We start from the raw sequence: 23242 nt of genomic DNA on the forward strand, positions 1-23242 counted from the left end.
AAAGGGCAGAGAAGGTCATCATATCACGTAGGACCAGTCGTATGTCACGTGCAGGATTTATATTAGAGTTCTTAAACCAACAGCTTCCCATTTCTTCTACCTTCTTCCCACCACCACCAACACCACCACTTTCTCCTCCTACGCCGACATCATGGCCGCTGTAAAGAAAAAGCTCCTCATCAAAACCATCTCCGTCGACATTGGCTGTGGCAGTTGCCGTAAGTCCAAATCCATCATCTCACAGATCTTCCGCCCCAAGCCCAAATCCCCAACCTCCTACTCCGACCGCCGCCTGTTCCGTTCACTATCCAGCTCGTCGGAGAAGAAGCTGAGCGATTCCGACATGGCCTACGCCCCTGAAGTCGTGGGCGGAGGCGGCTTCTGGAAAATCGGGGGGGTGAGCGTGGCGGTGGAGAAGGATTCCAACGATCCGTATGTAGATTTCCGGCAGTCGATGCTGCAGATGATTTTGGAGAACGAAATTTACACACAGGAGGGGCTTCGGGAGCTTCTAAGCTGTTTTCTTCATCTAAATTCACCTTGCAACCATGGGATTATAATTCGAGCATTTGCGGAGATCTGGGATGGCGTGTTCTGTGCCAGATCGGCGGCGCCTGCTAAACAGAGACGCCATGTACGGTCACGCGCCTTCTAACCGTCGCCTATCATCATCATGCCTTCTGCATTGCTCGATCAGTTTTACTTTTTTTTTTTTTTTTTTTAGTTTTTACTTTTCTCTTTCTCTCTCTCTCTCTCTCTCTCTCTCTCTCTCTCTTATTTTCTTTTTTTATTTAATTTATGAAGATAGGTTCATTTTTTGGGATCTTGACGGAGTGTGGTTATCGGAATATGTAATTATTGCCTTTTCTTTCTTTCTCTTTTGCTAATTGCCAAATACATGAAGCTCTCTTTTCTTTTCTTTTTGCCCCATTATTATTCTCTCCTATTTCTTTTGCGTCAAGATATATATTTTTTCTTTAAAAATAATAGTTACCTAAAAAAATATTTAGGTTTTTTTCAATCTGCAAATTATGTGTTGGATGAAATACTAATTTATATTAAATGCATAAATCCGCTATAATATTACTACAGAAATTTAAAAAAAAAATAAAAAATGGCCATGTCAATATTGATACATTGACAATTTTACTTCTAAGGAAATTAGAGTTCGAGATATCCCCATAATTACATTAATTTAAGAGTAATGGTTATAAATAACTCTGCCTTGTTTGGTTTCTTGATTTCCCAACGTTTTTAACTTAAAATAGTTATTGGTTACGTTTAAACTCTATATATTTTCATTCTTGCTAATTTTCATTCTATTTTTACAAACTAAAACAAAACACTTGAAAATTACAATCCACTGTAATAATCATTGGGTTTTTATTATTATTTATTTGTATCTATTTACCTATTTTGTAGTATTTCAACATAGCAAGCGAAAATAAATAAAACAACAACGATAATAAACTTGTTATTGTCTTAGAATTTTGCAAAAAAATTAATGGTTTATTTAGAAGATACGAAAGAAGTAAAAAAAATTAAAATCTCGTTGGATAATAATTTAGTTTTTGAATATTAAGCTTACAATCACTTCTTTTACCGATGAATTTGTTGTTTGGTTTTCTTACGCTGTTTTAAAAAACAAAAACAAAATTTAAAAGACTAAAAAAATGGAGTAAGCTCTTAAAATTTTGGTTTTTTTTTTTAAAAAAATTTGGATCAAAATTCAACTTCTAAACTTAAAGAAGATACAAACTTCTGCAAGAAAAAAAAAAAAGGTGAATATGCTGGATTTTCACAGACCAATAACAAAGTGATGAAGTGATTATCAAAGAACATAGTTCTACATTTTTTTTTTTTTTAAGTTTTCAAAATTTATTATGGATTTTCTAAAACATGTTGGCTTAATTTTTAAAAACAAAAAACCTAATCAACTAAACCAATCTAAATAGTTTTGAAACGGATAAGTTTATGTCAATTGGTTTCGATTGGGTTGAAATTATAAACTTTATTTGAATTATTTTAAGCTAGAGAAGTTTGAATTGAATAGCTTGGTTCATTTATTATAGTTATTATTTAAATGAAGCTAGAACTAAACCAATCTAAATTAATTAAAAGATTATTTTACTAATAATACCCACCACATACACTTTTATGTATTTATTTATCACAAAGTTCATTATCCTAATCCACAACATTTTAACTAAAATAAACAACTTCAATTGCTGTGAGAATAGTGATAATTTTGAAAAATGGAAATTTAAGATTAGTACTCATTTAAATGCGTAAAGTTGTATTTTAGCGATTAATGCAATAAAAAATAAATGGAAAAAAGAGGTGGATATGAATGGGAAGGGTGAAGACAAAGTTGAGTGAAGAAGAGGACAATGGTTGGATTGAAGAAAATAAAAGGCTGAAAATTGTCAGGCAAAGGAATGAATGCTCTATTTCTTCTTCTCTTTCTTTTATGATATAATAAGATATAGCTACATGTTTATGTTTGAAGCCTTCAATTTCTATGCCCAAATTGTACCCTTTGCATGCCCTCTCAATCATAACATACAACTTAAAACAACAAATAGGTACTATATCATGAACTACATAATAAAATGCATGAGATTAAGTTCAATACCTAATCATTGCATGCCTTAAACATTATTTAATTAGTTAATCTCGTTTTTTAAGGATTTTGTTTCAACTCCCTTGTAATTGTGTTGGAATGTCTCAAACCATATGTTTGACACTGCTTCTTGGTAAAACCAGATGTGTATAGATGCATGGCCAACAACATTTACCACTTTAAATCATTATGCCTGAAAGTGAAAGTGATGTAAAATAACTTTCGGGGGTGGAGAAAGATCAAAAGTAAAGTGAAGTGTTTTGTGAAAAAGCACTTGTAGTAGAGTGTTTTTTACTCCAATTCTTGATGTAAAGATCACTGGATTTAAATCTTATAGTTCCAATCATAACTCACATGCATTATATTATTTTATTAAACTTTCTTAATCGTTTTGCGGATAAATCTTAGGGTTAAACAATTCAATTTCATTGTGTGTAAATACAATTAGAATTTGGTTTATTTCTCTACTTTTCAACTTTATTTAGTGGGTCAAATGGTTGATTCTTTTAAATAGAACATCACTAAGTTTTTGTATTACTATAGTTGAGGAAACAATAGTTTAAACCTCTTATATTTAAAATGAAAAATCATATCAATTACCGTTAAACTATACACTTTGACTAATAGTAGAGTGGTATAGGATAAATGTTTTAATTTTAGAAAAAAAAAAAAGGATGGTTTTTAAATTATTTAAAAAGATGGGTTTTATGCAAGAAACAAACTAAACAAACCCTTTAAAACTTCATCATATTTAGACACACCTCATTGAATTTCCAACCTGAAGCAGTAAACGGTGGTTGGCAACATTAGTATTACAAATTTCCCTTTTTGTTTTTCAAGTCGAGCTGTTTCTTCTTGAATCCAATGTGATCAGCTACAAACACATGAACCCTATTGTACATCTAACACATCACCAAATCCAATTCAATCCCAGTCCAACCCAAGAAGACTCTTAGCTCATTACCACTTAAGAAACGAAAAAGTATTTAACTTAAAATGATTAAGTTTAATTAGTATGACATAGATTTAGGTGAAGAAGGTACATAGAATTGACTAATCTTATGATATAGCTAGGTAGCTAGGGTAGCTGCCACAAAGCTCAAAAACCTAAGAACATAAAATCCATATTGCTTCCATCCACATGGGGAGGGATAAGGGAAAAACCAAAGAAGTAAAGAGTTGAAAGAAAGAAAAAGTACATAATCATAAGTTTCTATAAATGAGTCTTTGGAATTTGGATAGTGAGAGAAGATATAGCAAAAATTGAGAGACAGAAACATAAATATGAGTAGGAGAGTGTAATAAAAACAAAGGAACAGAGAGAGTTGAAAGAGATTCAGAGATTACATTGGAAAATGTTGAAAATTGAAGCCCCTTCAATCTTCATATCATATGGCATAATAGTAAGTCAGTCATACCCAAAAGGACATCACAGCATGCATTTAACTCACTGCCTTTATCTTTCTGAATCTTCAATAATGCTCAACGTTGATTGTTGGTGCTTCCTCCTCATCACTTTTTTCTTCAACCTCCCCTTTCCTTTCAATTTTTTCTTTTGTTTTGTTTTGAGCAGATTAAATTTAATGTTAATATACTTAAATACATCAGTTAAAATAAAGTTGGTAATATAATTATGTTCTTAATGTGTTATTTGACATGCCCACTAATGAGAAATTTGGTTGTAAGTTTTAAAAGGGTGAGAATTAGAAGATTTTGGTTTAGTTTTTGGTGTCTTGATGTCGTTACGTCGTTGAATCAACCATTTTGTACCGTTAGATATAGAGAAAAGAGGCGGTAATTTTTTTAAAAAACAATTTATATATAATCAATTATTATAAGGAGTATGGAGCCTTTTTAATATATTTTAAAAAATAGTGACATAATGTTGTTAACTTATGTATAATTTTTTCTGGAATTTTAAATATTTTTATGTTTTCAAAAATTACAATATTATTTCGCAACTTTCAAACAAACGTTTAAAAGCATTCTTGAAAAGTAAAAACCTCTCGAGTATTTGGAGTTTCTTAGGGGTATTACTCACCCTAAATTTGCTTACTCTCTATCTTTTTTCTTATTTCCATCCTCCAATTTTTTACGAATGGGAATACAAACGTATTTACAAATAGGAGATTTGAGCTTAAACTAGATGATTTTTCCAAGTTTTTTAGAACCTAAACTATTTTAGATTTTTTTTTTTTTTTTTTTTATGATGTCTATCCTTCTCCAAGAAATTTTATATAATCCTTGGATCATAAAAAGCTCATAGAATATATATATACATATATATATATATATATATATATATATGCATATTCAACGTTCAACGTTCAACGTTCGTCCTGCGCGTTTCTTACACAAATCATTGGCCCACTTTTACATTTTTGGGCCCGTGTGTTTTTAATGGGCTTCAGTTTGGAAATGAAACGCGTGGGCCCAAGTGTTTTTAAATGGGCTTTAGTTTACTCAAACCATCACTTTACATTTCACAAATTACTGATAATACGACCAAAAGGTTCATACTGACTTGGACAAGAAAAGAAGAAAAAGATAAATGGGTAGATAATCGATGTGTAACACTAACACATTTCTCCATATCTAAGTATTTTTAAATAAAGCCATGTGTTCTATTGATTTATTATTACTATTATTGCTATTATTATTATTATTATTCAGTGTTGACAATAACTTTACTGATCTTGGTACATTAATGTCGAAGAAGTGTGATATGAAGGGGGGGGGGGGGGTGTTATGAAGGGTGCTGTAAGGAGTGGTTGGTACCATTAAATCAACATTATGAAGCACTTGAAGTGGTTTGAGTTAAAAGAGAAGTTTGACATGTATAAAACCAAACCACCATCTACAATTGCATAGACGATGACTATTTCAAGGAACATACTAAATTGTATTTTGTTTTGATGAGGAGAACTATGAAAGAATTGGCTTGTTTTAGTTAATATTTAGTTAGTTTGTTAATAATATAAATTAAAATATAATTAGTATTCTCAAATTAATTAGTTAGTTATAATTAGTATTTTCTTGTAAGGTTACAAAAAACCAATTTAAACTTGTAATGAAAAGATTTTAAATCTCATTTTGAAAATTGAGAAAACTCTCTAGATTTTACCTAATTCTTTTTTGACTATACACACCATGGAAAAGACAAAAAATACAATATATAAAGATAAAATCATAAACGTTTATGTTCAAAAGAAAGTGAAAAGAATATATACCGTATGATGATCCGATGAAATTAATTAATTATTAATTTGCAAACGAAATTTATTATAAATAATAAAAATGGGAGAGGAGGGAGGTTTAGGGTTTAAAGGATAATGGAGGGAAAAAGATAGGATGAGAAGAAGAAGAAGAGATGATTCGATTTTCATAGGGGAAAGAGAAGAGCATTAAATGCAAAACAAAAACATAAAACATAAGTTGGAAAATGTAAAACACAGAGGCACACTCTACGTTAGCTGTTTGGTCACAATCCTTCACTTTTTTTATTCACAAAAAAACCAAATTAATAATAATAAACAATAAATAATGTTGTTAATTAACTGATTAGTTACCATACTAACACTAATCACATATTAAAACTGCATTCTCTCATATGGCTATATGCCATTTTATACCCTCTTCTTTTCTACACAACTAAATTTCTTCCCCCCACTCTATAATTTTATATCTAACGCTACATACATAAATGCCAAATCAATTTTTAAATTTATTAATTCATACACATCGAGGGCAAAAATCTGTCAAAGGAAAAAAACTTACTTGACTCTCACATGCCACGGATGGTATATTTATATTTGAAAAAGAGGTCGACTAGAAGATAATTAGTGACATGCATTTGTGAGATATTTGTTGCAAAATTCTTGATGTTTAAGTTAGTTTTTAGTATAAGGGTTATTTAGGGAAGAATGTGAACTTACATGACACCATTTCAAAATTCTAGGAGGCTTAATCAAACTTGCACATGTGGAATTGATTCGGGTTGGGTAGGACACAACCTCTCTTCACATATGCATGGACCAAGTTAAAGTTTTAATTTATTGGCTCGACTTTGGCCTTTAAGATTGAGGCAAGTCTTTTGGACCAAATAGCTATCATGGACAATTTGTTGGCCTCAGCTTAATTTGGGGTCTTGTTCGTACCCACTTTCTAGATGTGTATCTCTTAAGTTTCTTGCTTGTTTTTCATTTGTTCGAGATGAGACAACTTTAATTTTGATTTTATATATCCTCAAACATTGACTTCTTTTTATTTTGGTCTTTCTTATAGGTCTAAAATTACTTATAATTATACACATTAAAACATTGACAATGTTATGATGTTGATTAACTATTTAATTGTTTGTCATATAAAATATGTAGTAAACTCGTGGATGAAGGTTGAATTAATTAGTTAGGCCAAAAATAAAGAGAAAGTGAAGGTCATTAAAGAGCTCGAACCTTGAGCAACCAACATTTTAGATCAACCAACCAACGCAACATTATATGTCCCTTCTAGTACTAATCATTTGGTTCGATTCATAGAAAAATGTTCGAGATCCGAACATTGAGTAAATAGATTATGTTCATTTCAACAAAGGTAAATCCAACTCATTTTCCAAACTTAAAATGTGCTAAACATATGTTCTTGGTATAATAAGCACTATTGAATATTCGTAGTTTCGTGTAGTTCACCTCGTTTACAAAAATTTTGTAGAACATGAGCTAATTAATCAAAGCCAAAATACAAATTCACATTGGCCATTGATATATATTGTCTCACATAGAAGTTTGGTAAAGCATATATATAATATAGGTGTTTTGTAATATAGCTGTAGATCAGAATTGGACCATATCTTAATACAATTTCTCTGTCACTTTGTCTATAAAATGATTTTGTTTTGAAGTGTGGATTTGAGTAAGATTGAGCATCAAACCCTAAACATTGTGAACCTTCTTTTAGTGAGCATTGTCTCATTGTGATTTCTATAAAATTCTTATAATTACAAAACGCTTACATGGATTAGTGAAAAACTTTGTTAAGAGGAAAACATGGTCATAAATTTCCGGACCCTTCCTTTTATTATTTGTTTAATGGCCTTAATTATAACTTAATACCAACTCCAACAATTACTCTCCAACTATTATTAATTCCAATTACCTACTTCTCCCTAATAAATGCTTCCCAATTTATAGCAATCTCACATACCGATTCTTCATTTTTTTTCACGTACGAGAGGAAAATGAATTTGAAACATCTATATATTCATTCTGACTATCGATCAACCTCATAAAATTTTATATAAATATACATATGGAACTGATTTTACTAAATAATCAATTAGCTCACTGGTCAAGTAAAAATAAAAAAACAAATATAATTTACTAATATTACTGTCCTAAAAAAAATTGGTGAATGGGTTTTCATTTTTCAAGTTGAAAAGACATATAAATATATATAATCATTTGGGATTAGTCTATACTTTGAGTCGTACGTATATAAATTAATTAAGACAATAATGTTGCACATGGGGAAGTGTAGGAATCTAGAAAAATGAGCACAACTTAATAAAACATATTGATATGAAATAATTAATACACATTTGCATGGATCATGGTATGCTAAATTGTTAATTATCAAATTTTGTCGTTTAAAATTTCAATGGGCACAGGGATTAGAAGCTTCGCCGCTCAACAACACCCTACCACTACACTACACTATATATTAAAATTTCTAATTTAAATCTCAATTCTTTTTTCCCCCCCAATAAAATATATCGTCTCATGGTAAAAATAATACACCGTAAATTATTTTCACCCTTTTAAAAATTAAATCAACGTTTATAGTTTTCTATATTGAAAATTTATCTTTGTTGTTTTCTACACTCAAATTTAGTGTAATTCAGAATAAATAACGATAGAACATATGCAAATATCTTAAAAGGAAATTGTTGGACTCAATTTCAAATTCAAAACTCTTTTGAGTTTAAAACTTTTATCTTTTTTTTTTTTTCCTTCTTAAAATAATTTAAAGATATTAATTAATAGAAGGATAGGGACTTTCTTATCATACATTAAGAATAATTCCTGCATTTTGTTTTTTCTTCCAACATGTAGCTCCATTTGCTCAATTTCAAATTTATATGTATATATACCCAATTACAAAATCTGAAATCTGAATGCATGGTCCAAATCAAAACTATGGATTGTTGTTTTATCATATACATGAGACCTTTTTATTTTTGGTCCTATAAAAACTTTATCATCTTAATTTATTTTTCTTATTAAATAAAACTTTGTTTTCTTTAATTTTTTCTTCCTCCCTCAAATTTCTTGTTGTAAAAAAATGAACCCTTTCAATACAAAAATTCTTCAAAAGAAAATTATTTGAAATTATATCAAACCAATTCTCGCGCTAATTAAATACATAAAGAATATGTTTCTATCATAGATTACATTTCCATAATTATTCAAGGACGTGTGAAATGATTTTTACTATTTTTAGAAATTATTAAAATACCGATTCCCCTTTCCTTAAAGCTATTTATAAATTATAATTTCAAAACATTGGCAATCTACATTTTATGCTAAACTTATGAAATGTCCATTCTTTTTCTTTGATTTCAATTCAAATTTGATATTGGTCTCTTCAATATCTAAAATCTCAATTATAATCTCTGATTTTTCGTTATAACTTTTAGATTTAATTTAATTACAAAGTTGTTCACATGAAAATAGTTTTATGTTTACATAATACTATCATTGTAGTGTGTGCAAATTCACAAATTTGAAAATTGAAACTATAAAACGTAAATAAAAATTAATGAGCACACCCAACTAAAAATAAAAGGATAGTTTTGTCTGACAAAATAAATAAATATAAATATAATCCTTAAAAAGAAGAATATAAAAAATAAAATACGAATATATATAAATGTGATAGAAACTGCAAAATTGAAAAGGAGGTTCCAAATTCAAAATTGAATGGCTCTGATTGTTAAGTTGGATATGCGGACGTGTAGAGCATCTAATGGTGGACTAATGACTGAGACTTTATTATACGATAAGACGTGTTGCAGTAGATCAATAAGCTCAGTTTAGAAAAATGAAAAACTAATAAATGAAAAGAAAGAGTTGGTCGTTCGTTTTATAGATTTGAGGGTATCACTTTGCATTAATAACAGAATGCCGTTAAAGCAAATATATCACTTTTTATTATGAGGAGATATACCCACACACTCTCTCTCACACACACACACACACACACCTCATATCTCCAACATCAAAAATATAAAAACTTTTAGGGAGAATTTTTCTATATGTCAACTTGTCAATTGGACGGTATAAAGTTGTTTGTAACTCTAAATGTATCGAAGTATTACTATTTATTCTTTTTTACTAAGGAGTTGTTTAGGTCTAAGAATTGAAGTTATTTAGCTTAGAGGGTTGTTCAGTGGTAGCTTTTAATTAATGTAAGATTTTTTATTAAACAATAATAACAATGATATATGATTTGACCGTAGAGCCCAAAAATTCTCGATTTTAAATAATAAAAAATAGTATAATTAAGTATTTCAATCGCTAGGTCAAACACTCTCTCAAATTTATATTTTACTCTCAACGAATGGGGTGCGATTGCTTTTAAATGTCATGTCTAAATGACATTCAGCCTTTAGGCTCTTGCTCTTCGACGAGAGGCTGTAGCCGTTCTTGTCCCTCTTTCAAGGGCCTCTTTCAAGGGCGGGCAGTAGTGCTTTTAGTTGTCCTTGCTTTCCTTGACTAAAGCTTAACTCAATCAGATAGTTCACTCAATAATCTCATTGAAAATAAAAATTATTCGATCACAAGACTTAGAGTTTACCTAAAATAACGAAAATTAAAGGTCCAGATTGATTCTAAAAGAACCACCGAAAATATATGAACACGTATAATCATTATGGTTATTCTGTTTGAAAAGTTTTAATTATAAATAAATCTAAATTCTCATTTCTACTATATGTAGATGAAGTAATTTGTATTTGTATTTAAAGAAACAAACTAAATGTAATTTACCTTAAGAGTAAACATGATGATGATGTTCATCTAATGAAGAGATCTCCTCAATCTCCATGGATGAGGATACACAAGGTAAAGAAGAAGAAGAAGATGAAGAAGAATAACAACACAATGATGAAGAACAAGAAGAAGAAGAAGAAGAGGCCATTGCAAGAGAAACCAACAAATCAACAAAAGCTCCAAGAATAAATCCATGGTTCTTTTTCCCATTAACTCTCAAATACCAATTCAATAGCTCTTCTAAACTTTCCCAATCCTTCATCCCATGAGCTTCCACCATTTCCTCCATTGATTTCCTAAAATCCGAATACGGGTCATTCGAATCCATGGACATCACCGTCGTACCTTCCTTCAACGGATGCGACACGGTCTCGTCTTCCACTATCGAGCTCGATTTTCCGGTGGGTTCGAAGTGGAGCCTCTTGGTTGACCTGAGGTCTCGAATCATTCTCTCGATTGGGTCACCGCCGGAGGACTCCGATACCGTGGAAAGGCTGCCGGAGGACTCGGAGGAGAGAGTGAAGAAGGAGCCGGAGGAGTCTGTTGCGGTGGCGACGGCGGCGGAGGTGGTTCGGAAAGAGAGAGTTCTTGGCTGACGACATGACGGCCAGGGAAAAGTCGACTTGTCGTCTATTGCTAAGATTTTGAAAAGAGAGGGAAGCCTCATCATCATCATCATCTTCTTCTTCTTTGTTAACATATCTGTGTGAAATAACTGATTTTGTGATTTGGGTTTGATTTCAAATTTGTTTTGGAGGTTCAAAATCGGAGCTTTTCTTTAAGGGACATTAATGGCGGCTCAGTGAGAGAGAGAGAGAGAAAGAAAGAGAATTTTGAAGAGGCAGATAGGGAAATGAAGGTGGAAGGTGAAATATAAGGCAGGGCTATTTAAGGTTCTTTAACAAGTTAAAGTAAAACCAAATATATTTGACCTTCTTTTTCTCTTTTAATAAAAGATTTGAGGATTTGAATATAACCAAATTAAACGAAAATTATATAAAAAAAAGTCCAAATAGACCAATTATTTACTTAACAAACATGTAATGAATTTTTATCTTTCAGACATTTTTATCTATATTAACATTGCATCACAAAATAGTTACTAATGTGAATTTAATATTAAAATAGGAACCTTGGCTTTGAACTATATTCAAATGGTAAATGTTTAATTGTTTATTTTCAATATTTTTATGATTTTCTAAAAATCTTTTGAAAATTATCGCATGTTTATGGACATTTTAAATCGTTTAAATTACAAAATAACAATCTTTATAATTTAGAAAAGTACGCGTTTTTATGGTTCAAGCAAATTTCATAAATAATCCAATTCACTGTATATATATTTTATTAATTTAGATTTCAATCAAATTTACGATTTCACCTTTTAATTATTTCATTTTATTACTTTGACTTAATTTCAAGTTCTTTTGTTTTGGTATAAAAAAAAAAGTTCACAATTCAATGTCAATCCAAACACAAATTAAGTAATAATATTCGTTATGTTAGTATTTAAAGAGATTCCATCCCCTACTAAATGTTAATTTGATTCATTTAGTTTTATTTAACTCTTAATAATTAACTTGTTCCAAATGATTTGATTTATATATTTGATTTGCTATATTTTTAATTTTGTAACCATTTTTCTTTTTGTTATGTTATAAAATAATATATATCGGACAAAATTAAATGGAATGTGCTATACTTGTATTTATTTTTAAAATATTTTTGAATTCCCCAGATAAAAAAGAAACAAAAATATATTTTATAAAAAGAATCTATATTTGTAATTCTTAATTTTAAAATATTGGATCTTTATTTACTTTTCAATAAGTTTTTATTTATTTCCATATATTTGTAGCTTAATTGTGAGATAGTAAAAAAATTGTAAGGTTTTCTCATTAATTAATAAGTTTCTGATTTAACTTATTAAAAATGTACGGATTTAGCAATAAATAAAGTTAATTAGTTATTACTAAAATTGGTTAACAAAAACAAAGTATATAGAAACAAAAATACAAAGACGTTTATAAAAGCCAATACTTTTTTTAAAAATGGTATCAACGTCATAACCATAAAACAATATGAACATAAACAATGATTACTAAAATACAAACAAGTAAGTTGTCGCAATAAATAAAAGCCATTAAATATTTTGATGCAATCCACATAAGATTTTAAGACAAAACAAAAACAAATCAATAAATTGTAATATCATAACCTGTATATACAAAATAAATTCAAAATTTGGAAAAAAAGAATTGGCATAGAGGAGCTAAGAGAGAATGATGTGATAACGATATGTGCTGTGTGTGAATTTTGAAATCAACATGTAGAGAGACCACCATGCTAATTCAATTTAATTTAATTTGGTAACATATTAAAACAATCATTATTTTTGTTCATAATGTTTGAACTATAATATATTCTATAAATTTCTTGCTAATTAGATTTTGATATTGAATTTGTTTTGTTCAACTTTGAATCAAAACCATTTTTAGTCTCTATCTTGCAAAAAGTTGTCAACTTATAACTTCCATTCAATCATGTGCAATTTGAAAATCTTTTAAAATAAGATCATAATTATGATTTAAAGATTAAATTATTATTTTAATATGAAAAACAATTAATCTTTAAGGTTATATTAGATTTTTAAGGCACATCAAATGTCAAATTTATACGGCGATGGAAGCACATAATTCGAGGAGGACTTTGAATCTTATGACAATTTAATTTACTACCATTCGAGCTCTAATTGAATCAAAACAACATTTTAGACCAAAATATCAAACTCACGGCAAAAGCAAGTTTTGAGTTAGATGAGTGAGGAGCCAAAGTATTCATGATACCCCTTGGCCTTGGCTAGATATAGAATCGAGGTCAATGTATCATATAGTTAATCTAACTATCAAACTTTTAACTAATTTACCTCATCTCAACTTCAACTAGGGATTTTGGTAACCATTAAGAAAACGATACTATGGATAAACACACGAAAAGAAAAGAAAAAAAAAAAAAGATGGCACACTCATAATAAATTTTGATGTATCTAAAAGAGAGCAATGTGTGAGAAAGAAAATCATGTGCCATGAAAAAGAGTGATGTGATATCTTTGAAGTCCCCTATATATATATATAAGTTATGGATGCAAGGTCAGAATAATACTTATTTTTGTTTATTTATCCTTTTTTCTACTCCATTCTATGAATTCCAAAAATGATATTTAATTTTATATCTAATATTAATCCGTAGTTTTCGATTAAAATTAATTACATTAAATTTGTACATTTAAAGAAAAAAAAGTTAAGACTTAAGAGAGACCAAGTAAATCATAAGTATGTTTATGATGAGTGACGGTTAGAAGATTCAATTTGAAATAAGCAAAAATAATAAACAAAATATAACATTTCAAAAAACTAATATGGAACTGTCATGATATGGTACCAACATTTTTTTGAAAAAAGAATATTTTATATTAGAGATAAGGAAGGAATCTTTTAGTTGCTTTCAATTTTTGTTCTTAGTATATCTTAAATCATTAAATTTTACTTATATTTTATTAGAATATTAATTACTAGAGCATTTTAACGGTTCAATCTCTCAGATGTAACGTTGGATATTTTCTTACCCTTTACAAGTCGAGCTATTACTAAATTACTTTTCATTTTAGGAGTATTTTTCTATAGAATCAAAGTATATGAGAAAAACACAACATAGAAATGTATAAGAACACAAAGAAATTTAGATATAGTTACTATACAATTACAATATAAGCAATGAAATGGATTTGTTGATCATATAAAATCAAAGAAAGAGTCAAGTCAACCATCGTAATAAGCGCATGCAGCAACCATACACATGTCACCAAAAAATGGTATTATAGAGAGAGAGAGAATATAAAGTAATTATGTAATGGACAAAATTTGAAAGTTGAATATTATGGAAATTAGTGTTTGTTTTCAAATTTTGAAGAATGAGTTCATACGTCTACACAAATTGGTGAAAGGAATAGAGAGAGGATTGGGATTCAAAACCCATCAATCACATTTATACAAAAACTTAAATTATTTGTCACATCAACAAACTATCACAAAATCATTTTTCTTCTTGTTCTATACCCAAAATGGTCGTATCAAAATAGGGATAAAACTAGAGTTGAGATTGTCCAATGGGGAAGAACTAAGTCAAAATCAAGTACCCAATTTGATATTCATATTCTCGTGAAAAAAAATTGGTTTGTTGCATCTTAATGATGTAATATACTTTAATATTACAACTCTTCATCTTTGTTGATGGTCCTCTATATTAAAGTGGGGACTATATTTACACAAGAAAACAACTATTATACACATGGAAGAAAATATCAATACTTATAGTAAAAATATTCAGTAAATTGTGGTTCAAATTACAAAATTTTTATTCAAAAAAAAAAAGTTGAAGAAATTGAAATATTTGAAGTTCTAAAAATCCTTCCATTGTAAAAACTACAAATAATTATGAACTGACAACCTTGTCCACGACATCAATTGTTTGATTTGATGCAATTGACAAATCCCATCAACAATTAAAACATTTTCATGACAAAAATCATAGCATTAATGCAAATTTTAGTAATCCTAGGCTCATGTCAACTACAAACCAAAGAGTCCACAGCACTAGTTACATTACATGAAAATTTTCCTCTTTCCCAATATGTCCAAACATTCACAAACCTAATACATATAAAAATGGAATGTTTTTATGTCTCAAGCAAATGGGTTTCTGTTGCCAACTTGCCTTACTAGAAACCCATTATTGATTTTTGAGGGACCATAGCCATGGCTCTGCTTATAACCTTAATGGTGGTCCATATATATAAACAAAAATATGGTGTATATTTTCCTTATTATCCTAATAAATTATTCAAAAATTGTAAAAGAAAATCCTAATAATACGATTCAGTAAGCATTTGAAACCATAGGAGTAGAAAACAAATTACAGCTTGCTGGGGCTACCCTACACTGTCACTTTTTATTGGACTCTTCTCATTGACAAGAGAACTTAACTTGTAGCTTAAAAGACTCTAGTCAAATATACTATCACCTTTGGGGGGTTTAAGTGTTAGCAAATTTCTCCTCATTTTGATGCAAACAATGGAAGAGAAGATAACTGAAAAATGAAAATTATATCATTTGGATAAGGCAAGTCGAGGAAAGGACCACAGTGCCAACCTGTCGAGATTCGTGCAAATTTTTTACATCAACGCATCTCCTTCTACTTCTTAGGTAGGTGAAAGACCTTAAAATTTAAAGAAATGAACAACGCTAACATCAACGTCTCCTACAGTCTATTGATAAAAATAATAGGCTGACAACAAAATAGTTATGATATGATATACTAGTTAAAGAATGCAAAGCTATGAATAGAAGAAATTTATTGTGAATGACTCTTTAGATTTAACTGGAATGTAGTAAGATTATGGTAGGAACTAAATAAGGCAGTTTCATTAATCAAAGAGATAATCATAATCATTCATGTAATTCATACCGAGATTGAGAAATGTTCCTTTAAAGGCTATGAAATGTGGACATAAGATTTTACATTCCAAATTGGCCGACTGGTAAGAATGAAAAGGCCACATTTTTCATCGCCGGAACTTCAGGAAACCTCCCTGTTTAACCTAAAATGGTTACTTCCAAGTTCCAAAGTCTAACTTTGAGAATGAACAGTATATTAACTCCAATGAAGCTATGGGCATTAAAGTAAAATCGAATGGCTGAGGGAGATTATCACTCTCCTGCAAAGCTTTCAACAAAAGAGTTCAGACAGTATGGCAGCAAACAACCAACGCTCAAATTAGATAATACTATTGGGTAAATTTGTATTTCGACACATTTCCATCATTAGAAGACCATCCCTTAAACACAGAATGACAAGAAAAAGACTATTGATCAACGATGAAGCAATGCTAATCATCATCAAGATTTTGGTTCTTTCCTGGAATGTGATCAATTTCCACAGAATTACACAGCATTGCAAACTATATTTGCATATTGCACACCATATGATCATGTTTACATGATCTTGGAACTAGAAGTAAGTACCCTCGGGAGGTTGGACCAGCTTTCGGTTATGTGGAGCTGCCATTTCCTTTTTCAGCTGTGTGAGTATATCCTCCATGGTGTACTCTCGCTGCCAATTTGCAAGAAGTCCAAATTTCTTTGACTCAACCTGTTGCAAATTAATCATTATGCAACAAAACATAATCAGCTCGGAAGAGGTCACTATCAGCTAGTACTGATCATTTCTAGTTATGCAAGTGATAACATGTTGGTGAACTTGCTGCTATTAGAGCAAAAATTCAGAAAACATAAGTTGATATACGATTATACATTTATAATACACTGATCTTTTGTTCTTTCTTTCAAATATCAATTTTCAGTTTAATAAAAAGTACTGAGAGATTCATATTGGCAACTATGTAAATGGAATCAGAGATACCACTCCAGTTTCATGGTTTACGCATGTCATGTTGACTCTTGAATGAAAACGAACACTTGGTGGCTTCTCAGGGTAATCTTTGTCACAGAACAGCTTCAACTGATAAATTCTACCTTCATGTACCGTCTGCAAAGAGAAAAGAAGTAAATTTTACTCCCTTGTATGTGTCACCATATGGTGGGAATTGTAAAATAAGTTAGGCTGCCAATTTTCTGCTCAGGACACCTGACAGTACTTATTGTTCAACTTCAACCATTTATAGAATCTTCCCCCTCAGGTTGTTCATACAAAGCTTTTAAAAACAAGAGAACTCCAAACTTCAAGAAGAAAGACATGTATGCCAATTACATCGGGAAAGAGCAGGAATAGTGACTGTGGTCACCAATGATCGTCAATGAATTAGAATTTGTTTGGTAAGAATGAATTTTAAATTTTCACAGCAAACCATTAAGAAGAAAGTCGTGAAAAGAAGGGAAAAAGCCATTACATTGTGTGGACCAATAATGGTGCCAGTCCACGAACGCATATAAATATCATCTCCATCATCCATTCCATAGCTTACAGTACCATCGCCAATGCCCTTTTCTCCACGTTCAAGTTCCTCCAGCAACCTGAAGTTCCTGGGAACTGTGATGGAAAGCAAACACTTAGAAGATGCTTAAGTTCTGCCATTGGTGAGACATCAACGTCATATTCAACTCCACAATCTGCAATGTACAAATTATTTAATCGATTTGCCCTCTCAAAGAGCAACACAGAAAAAGAGTGGACCCAACCGACTGGTTTAAATCAGTCGACGCCAATTAATTTTGTTCAGAGAGAAGTATGTATATATTGATAATTGAACTAAAGTATTCAACAATCCCCCTTCAGACATTTCTCCTATGTTCATTGGGGTCTAAAAAACATCTCCTGGATCAAAGCTTCATGCAATCACATCTACTAACCAAATTGATATTTGAACTAAAATGTAGAAAAGATAGAAAACAGAAGGATGAAATTTGAGCGTTCTCCCCTTTCTCTCCCAATTCCCAAGCTACTCCAGGTTCTCATTATCAGCTCCATTACTTTTATAACCACCTACTATGAACTAATCTCCCAATCATTCTGATACCCATCAACCATTCCATATATCCAATAACTCATCCGGAGACCAGCACATACGAGTTAATATTACTTGCCGCTTTAGAACACACATTGACCTTAAAGTTGAAGATTATGCTAATATACCCATTTGATAGCCCTCATCCAACCATGCGCGTGGCATTTATTTCAGCAAATGCCAAAAATTAACGGCCAAACAAAATAAACCACAAATTCTTCAACAAACAAGGAAAGTTGTGCCTGGACTCTATCAAAAAAAATTAAGGCACAGATTTCCTATGTCTATACAAAATAGAGTCAATGCACTATTAATAATGCATGCGGACAAAATTTTCATTAAGGTATACCCAATTAGGAAAAACAAAACACATCAGAAAAACAACCCAACACAGACAGAACAGAGCCATGTTTTGTTGTTTATAAATTTCTAATATTTCAAATGGAAAGAATCACTTGTTTGTCAGGTTTTCATTATCACAGTGCAAGACGAACCCTAAGACAAAAAAAAAAAATCAAGATTAACAGGAAAGCAAGAGGCATAAAAATGGCACAAAAGGAACCATCCCCAGTAAAATGAGGTATGCCTAAAATTAATTGATAAAATAATTATTATCTATAACAATAATATGTAGAAGTAACAATGATCTATAACACCAGAGGATTGTATATCAACCATTTTAATAACCATGGTTCATCCATGTCCATGCCACTTCATGACTAATCCTAGGATGGAGAAGGCTCAACACTTGAAACATGCCATAACAATACAATATATAGCGTTCTAGAGTAGAAAGTTGTCCTGTAGCGGTACAGTTAACTAGCCCAAAAAAAGAGTGAAATTTCTATTGCTGACAGTTTAAGTGGGAGAAAGACTGTAAATGGAAAGGAAATAAAAGAAAGAAGAAGGTGGCAGGATGATCTCCCAACCACATATCAGCCTAAAATGAGAATTCACAGAAAAACAATTAACACCCCAGCCATGTTATTACAATTACAGACTATTGTGCATCTGTAAATTAACTATTTTCATTTTTAGAAAAATGCACAAGTTTCAGTGAACGATTATATACCAGCATATGAGCATGTTCTTTCATTGGCAAATCTTATTGTTCGACAAAACAATGTTATAAATGTAAAAAGAAGTCTCGGGGTTTTTCTTCTAATGATGTGAGGCACAAACCTCAATGTAGCATAAGGGGTCAGCCTCAATCTATATACAAAAATGCATCAATAAAAACAACAAAACTGCATTAACAAAGATTACTAAACATAAATAAAGATTCTAAATGTCAACGTTCTTATCACAGACAAGATCTACTCATTCTTTACGTTTTTGTTAACAGAGTTCATCTGAACCTCGTCCAAAACAAGTCTTGATCCTAAGTCTCAAAAGTATTTGAAATACAGTATGCATGCGACATGCAGTAAACAAAAAATCGGGATCAGTCAAAGTGGGCCATTTTCCTCCGGGTTTAAGTTTTATATGTTTGAGATGATTAATAAAATCAGTTCACCTTGAATTCATGATTACAGATTGGATAAAAATAAAATATAAAAAAAAACATATCGTTAGAATAGCCTAAGAATATATGTAACGAAAACAGCTGAGATACACAAGTACATATACAACAAAGAAGACTGTGATTCATCAATCTGCCGTGTAAGAGTTGCTGTTTCACAAAAACACATGTAACCAATAGCCAATAACCAAACCCTACTCCCCAAAAATACGATGTAGCAGATATCTATCCAAAATAAGCCACAGAGATCATACGCAAAAAAGTGAGCCGAGTTCAATCGTGAAGGTCCAACCATTAATTTCACACCAAAACTAATCTAACCCACAATCAAGTATAGCATTTAGATTTTAGAGGAAACCGAATCTCATAGAACACACAGCAAATCGGAGTTAACAGAATGCAACACACAAATATTAGCAAAAGGGGTTAAATAAATATAGAAGTATTGAACAATTAACAAAAAACCATCAACGATTAATAAAAAATACGAACGAAATAGTCAAATCAGCATAAAAAGAAAGAAAGAAAGAATGAGATCAATGAAAAATTGGATGAACAGATAAAAAAGACTGACCAACAACACTCGAGCCTCCTGAACCGAGCGTCATAGATAAATAAAAATGGTTAATTGCGATCAGCAAGCAAGGATCTGATCGAAGAGTGAGAGGAAATAGAACACTTGAAGAAGAAGAATCTAAGAAGATAAAGGACAGAATGAAGAGAATAAAGAGGAAAACTTGAAGGCTTATGGAATCGATAGGTTAAAAAAAGGGGCAACGAAAAATAATTATTATTTCGGAATAAATGATACGACCGCGCATTGATTCTTTCATGGGCCTTTTTATTCAAACAATAATCAATGGGCCTGGACCTTTAGATAATTGGGCCTCCATATTTTGAAAAACTAAGCCCATCATTTCCAATACAATTGGGCCTCACCACAATGATGGACATTTTTTTTCGAGAAATTTGTGAGGATAGTTTTTTTTTGTCCTATTAATATTTTTAGATAACTCAAATCTTTTGTTTCCTAAAAGTTCTTAATTATTTATTAAATATTAAATATTTAAAATAAGTGTTTTTAAGTGCAATAAAAAATAATTATATAAATGTATAGAAAGCCAATCCACTATATTCTTAATTATTTCAAAATCCGTCCGGTTGCTAATCTATTTTCCCCTTCCTAGAAAAATACTCTTTTTTTTTTATTGTAATGTTTTTTTAGTTCGGACAAGAAAGTAGATATTCTAACCTAAATATTACATGTTATCCATCGTAATATAATTTTTTATACCATTTAAAATTTAAAATGTCTCTAGAGATGCTCTGGACTCATTTGTTATATTTTTTTAAGAAAAGGAAAAATTAGATCTATTAACTAATTTTCAACTAAAATCTCATTTCAAATATTAAATACAACTGTCCTAGAACTTTAAAAATTTGCATTGAATACAATTAGAAATAAGAAAATTTTGCATTAATTTGAAAATATTTATTTTTAGATCCAGACATATTTATAACATTTAATTGGTTATGGAGAAGAGTAAAAGGTAGATGGAAATTTAAAATAAATAAATAAATAAATAAAAGAGTTGACCTAAATAAAACACACAAATAGAAGCTAAAATGATTGCATGTCGAATTAATTCATGTATTATTTTTGCATAAGTTTATTAAATTAAAAAGAGAAATAAAAATTCAATTAAATGAAAAATTAATGCAGTTTCACCAATAAAATTGTAAAAAAGAAAAGAAAAAACCCACATAAAATAAAAATAATAAAAAAAAAGAAGTAATTTTGTGTTTCCATAAATTGAATAAAAAGAAAATTAATTGGAAGGGTTGAGAATTTAAATACGTATTTATCTCAATCTGACGCCAATCGCATTCCAATTGTCCTCAACTGCCTTCCCTCAATTACTTTTGCATTTATGCCTTTCAAATGTACTCTTTTATGTTGTTATGTACATACCCTCCCTTCTTCATTTTTTCCTCTTTCTATCTTCCAACTCCTTTTTTATTTATATAATAAAAAACTCACCTCCTATTTATTCTTTTATTTTATTTCATTCGACCCTTTTGGAATAGGTATATAAATAAGAGAGTTACCGACTTCGAGTTTACTCGAGTCACCGCATTTGTTTTCCTCTTCATCAATACTATTATATTACTAACTTAGTTAACGATAATTTGAATGATCTTAACTTCAACCTAGAGGTTGAAGTTCTAATCATTTATCTCCACAATTATATCGTTGTACGTACCAAAATATTTAATATCACAAATATTAGACAATCACTTTAAAAAGATGGTGTGACAACCATTATTATTGTTGTTGCATATGCAAATCATTATTTTCGAAAGTGAAACGAAAAAGTACCTCATCAATCATTATGAACCACATAGAACTCTTTACCTTGTGATTTGTCATTAGTTTGAAGACAAGGTCATGTGTGCGGCGTTTGGAATAAAATTATCGAGACTAAAAAACCAAACTCATGGGTTTGGAAATATATTCTTTTAATGGATGTCATGACTTTGAGAAAATTCTTCTTTCATCTCATACAAACCTCTTCTCAGTGATTATATCAACAACCAGTAGTTTACGACTGTTGACAGATCGTGACTAATAGGTGACAACTTCTCTCTCTTTCTCTTTCTCTTTATCTTCCCTCCCTTTTCCTTCAAGTTTCTCCTTTCGTTTTGCGTATTCCTCATTTTCGTAGATAAAACAGAAGAAAACGACTAATGGATGAACTAAGAAGGTTATTAAATGAAAACTCAAAGATAAGATTCTAATGAAAAACTAAATGGTTATAAAATGAGTAGAAAACAAAATTTCGAATTTTGCTAATAAGTTATGAAAGCTAACTTTGTTATATATGAAAGGTAAATTAGAAATGTCATAAGCAAATTTATTTTGAATTTGTTATAAAACTAGATTTAATTATGTATTTCTTTGTTACCAAAAATTAAATTTGTTATGAGAAAAAGTAACAAAATCATGGTAATTTCAACATTATTTTCATGTAAATTGATAAAGGAAAAGAATTAATTTAGATTACAAAAGACAAATACAAAATAAAAAAGGAATAGGTCAAATGTATAATCTAAAAATATCATAAAAGTTGTCCTACCATATGCTAAAGTATACATTTCATAAAACAATATATTTGTGAAGGAAAGCTCTTGCTTCTAATGGATGCTACTCATAAAGTTAACAATTAAAAAGACATGGGTAGGATGATTTTGAAGTTCCCCACATTTATAAGAACTAATACATCTCAATTAATATTAAGTTTTATATTTCTTTTTTCAAAAAAAAAAATATTAACCTTTTTATACCTACTTCAAACGGGTTAATTAATTTTTTTTTTTTTAAAAAAAAAGAATTCCAACACCTTTAATAGAAACTTAAAACTTAACTACCATTTGTGATATTAAATTTTACTTGTCGAAATTTCACTATT

The 23242-nt window shown here is 30.2% G+C and overlaps 3 protein-coding genes across 4 annotated transcripts; 1 reads left to right on the forward strand and 2 right to left on the reverse strand.

The window, feature by feature from the left end:
• The first annotated feature begins 151 nt into the window (after positions 1-151).
• LOC103486658 (transcription repressor OFP6-like) lies at positions 152-655 on the forward strand. Its single transcript, XM_008444673.3, has one exon. It carries the CDS (start codon positions 152-154, stop codon positions 653-655), a length of 504 nt encoding a protein of 167 aa, XP_008442895.3.
• A 10014-nt stretch (positions 656-10669) lies between these two features.
• Positions 10670-11371, reverse strand: LOC103486657 (transcription repressor OFP15-like). The gene has a single exon (XM_008444672.3). The coding sequence runs from the start codon at positions 11369-11371 to the stop codon at positions 10670-10672; it is 702 nt and encodes a 233-aa protein (XP_008442894.3).
• Positions 11372-16478: 5107 nt separating this feature from the next.
• On the reverse strand, positions 16479-20587 carry LOC103486656 (ubiquitin-conjugating enzyme E2 variant 1C). Of its 2 annotated transcripts, none has more exons than XM_008444670.3 (4): positions 20347-20587; positions 17636-17775; positions 17149-17274; positions 16479-16878 (listed from the first exon to the last, which is right to left on the reverse strand). In XM_008444670.3, the coding sequence occupies exons 1-4, from the start codon at positions 20378-20380 to the stop codon at positions 16738-16740; spliced, it is 441 nt and encodes a 146-aa protein (XP_008442892.1). In that variant the 5' UTR covers positions 20381-20587; the 3' UTR covers positions 16479-16737. The 2 variants fall into 2 exon arrangements, with proteins under 2 accessions (XP_008442892.1, XP_050940070.1); XM_051084113.1 differs by having other exon boundaries at positions 17152-17274; positions 20347-20545.
• Between the last annotated feature and the right edge of the window lie 2655 nt (positions 20588-23242).

This window comes from Cucumis melo, chromosome 4, assembly GCF_025177605.1.
Source record: "Cucumis melo cultivar AY chromosome 4, USDA_Cmelo_AY_1.0, whole genome shotgun sequence".
NCBI classification, from domain to species: domain Eukaryota; kingdom Viridiplantae; phylum Streptophyta; class Magnoliopsida; order Cucurbitales; family Cucurbitaceae; genus Cucumis; species Cucumis melo.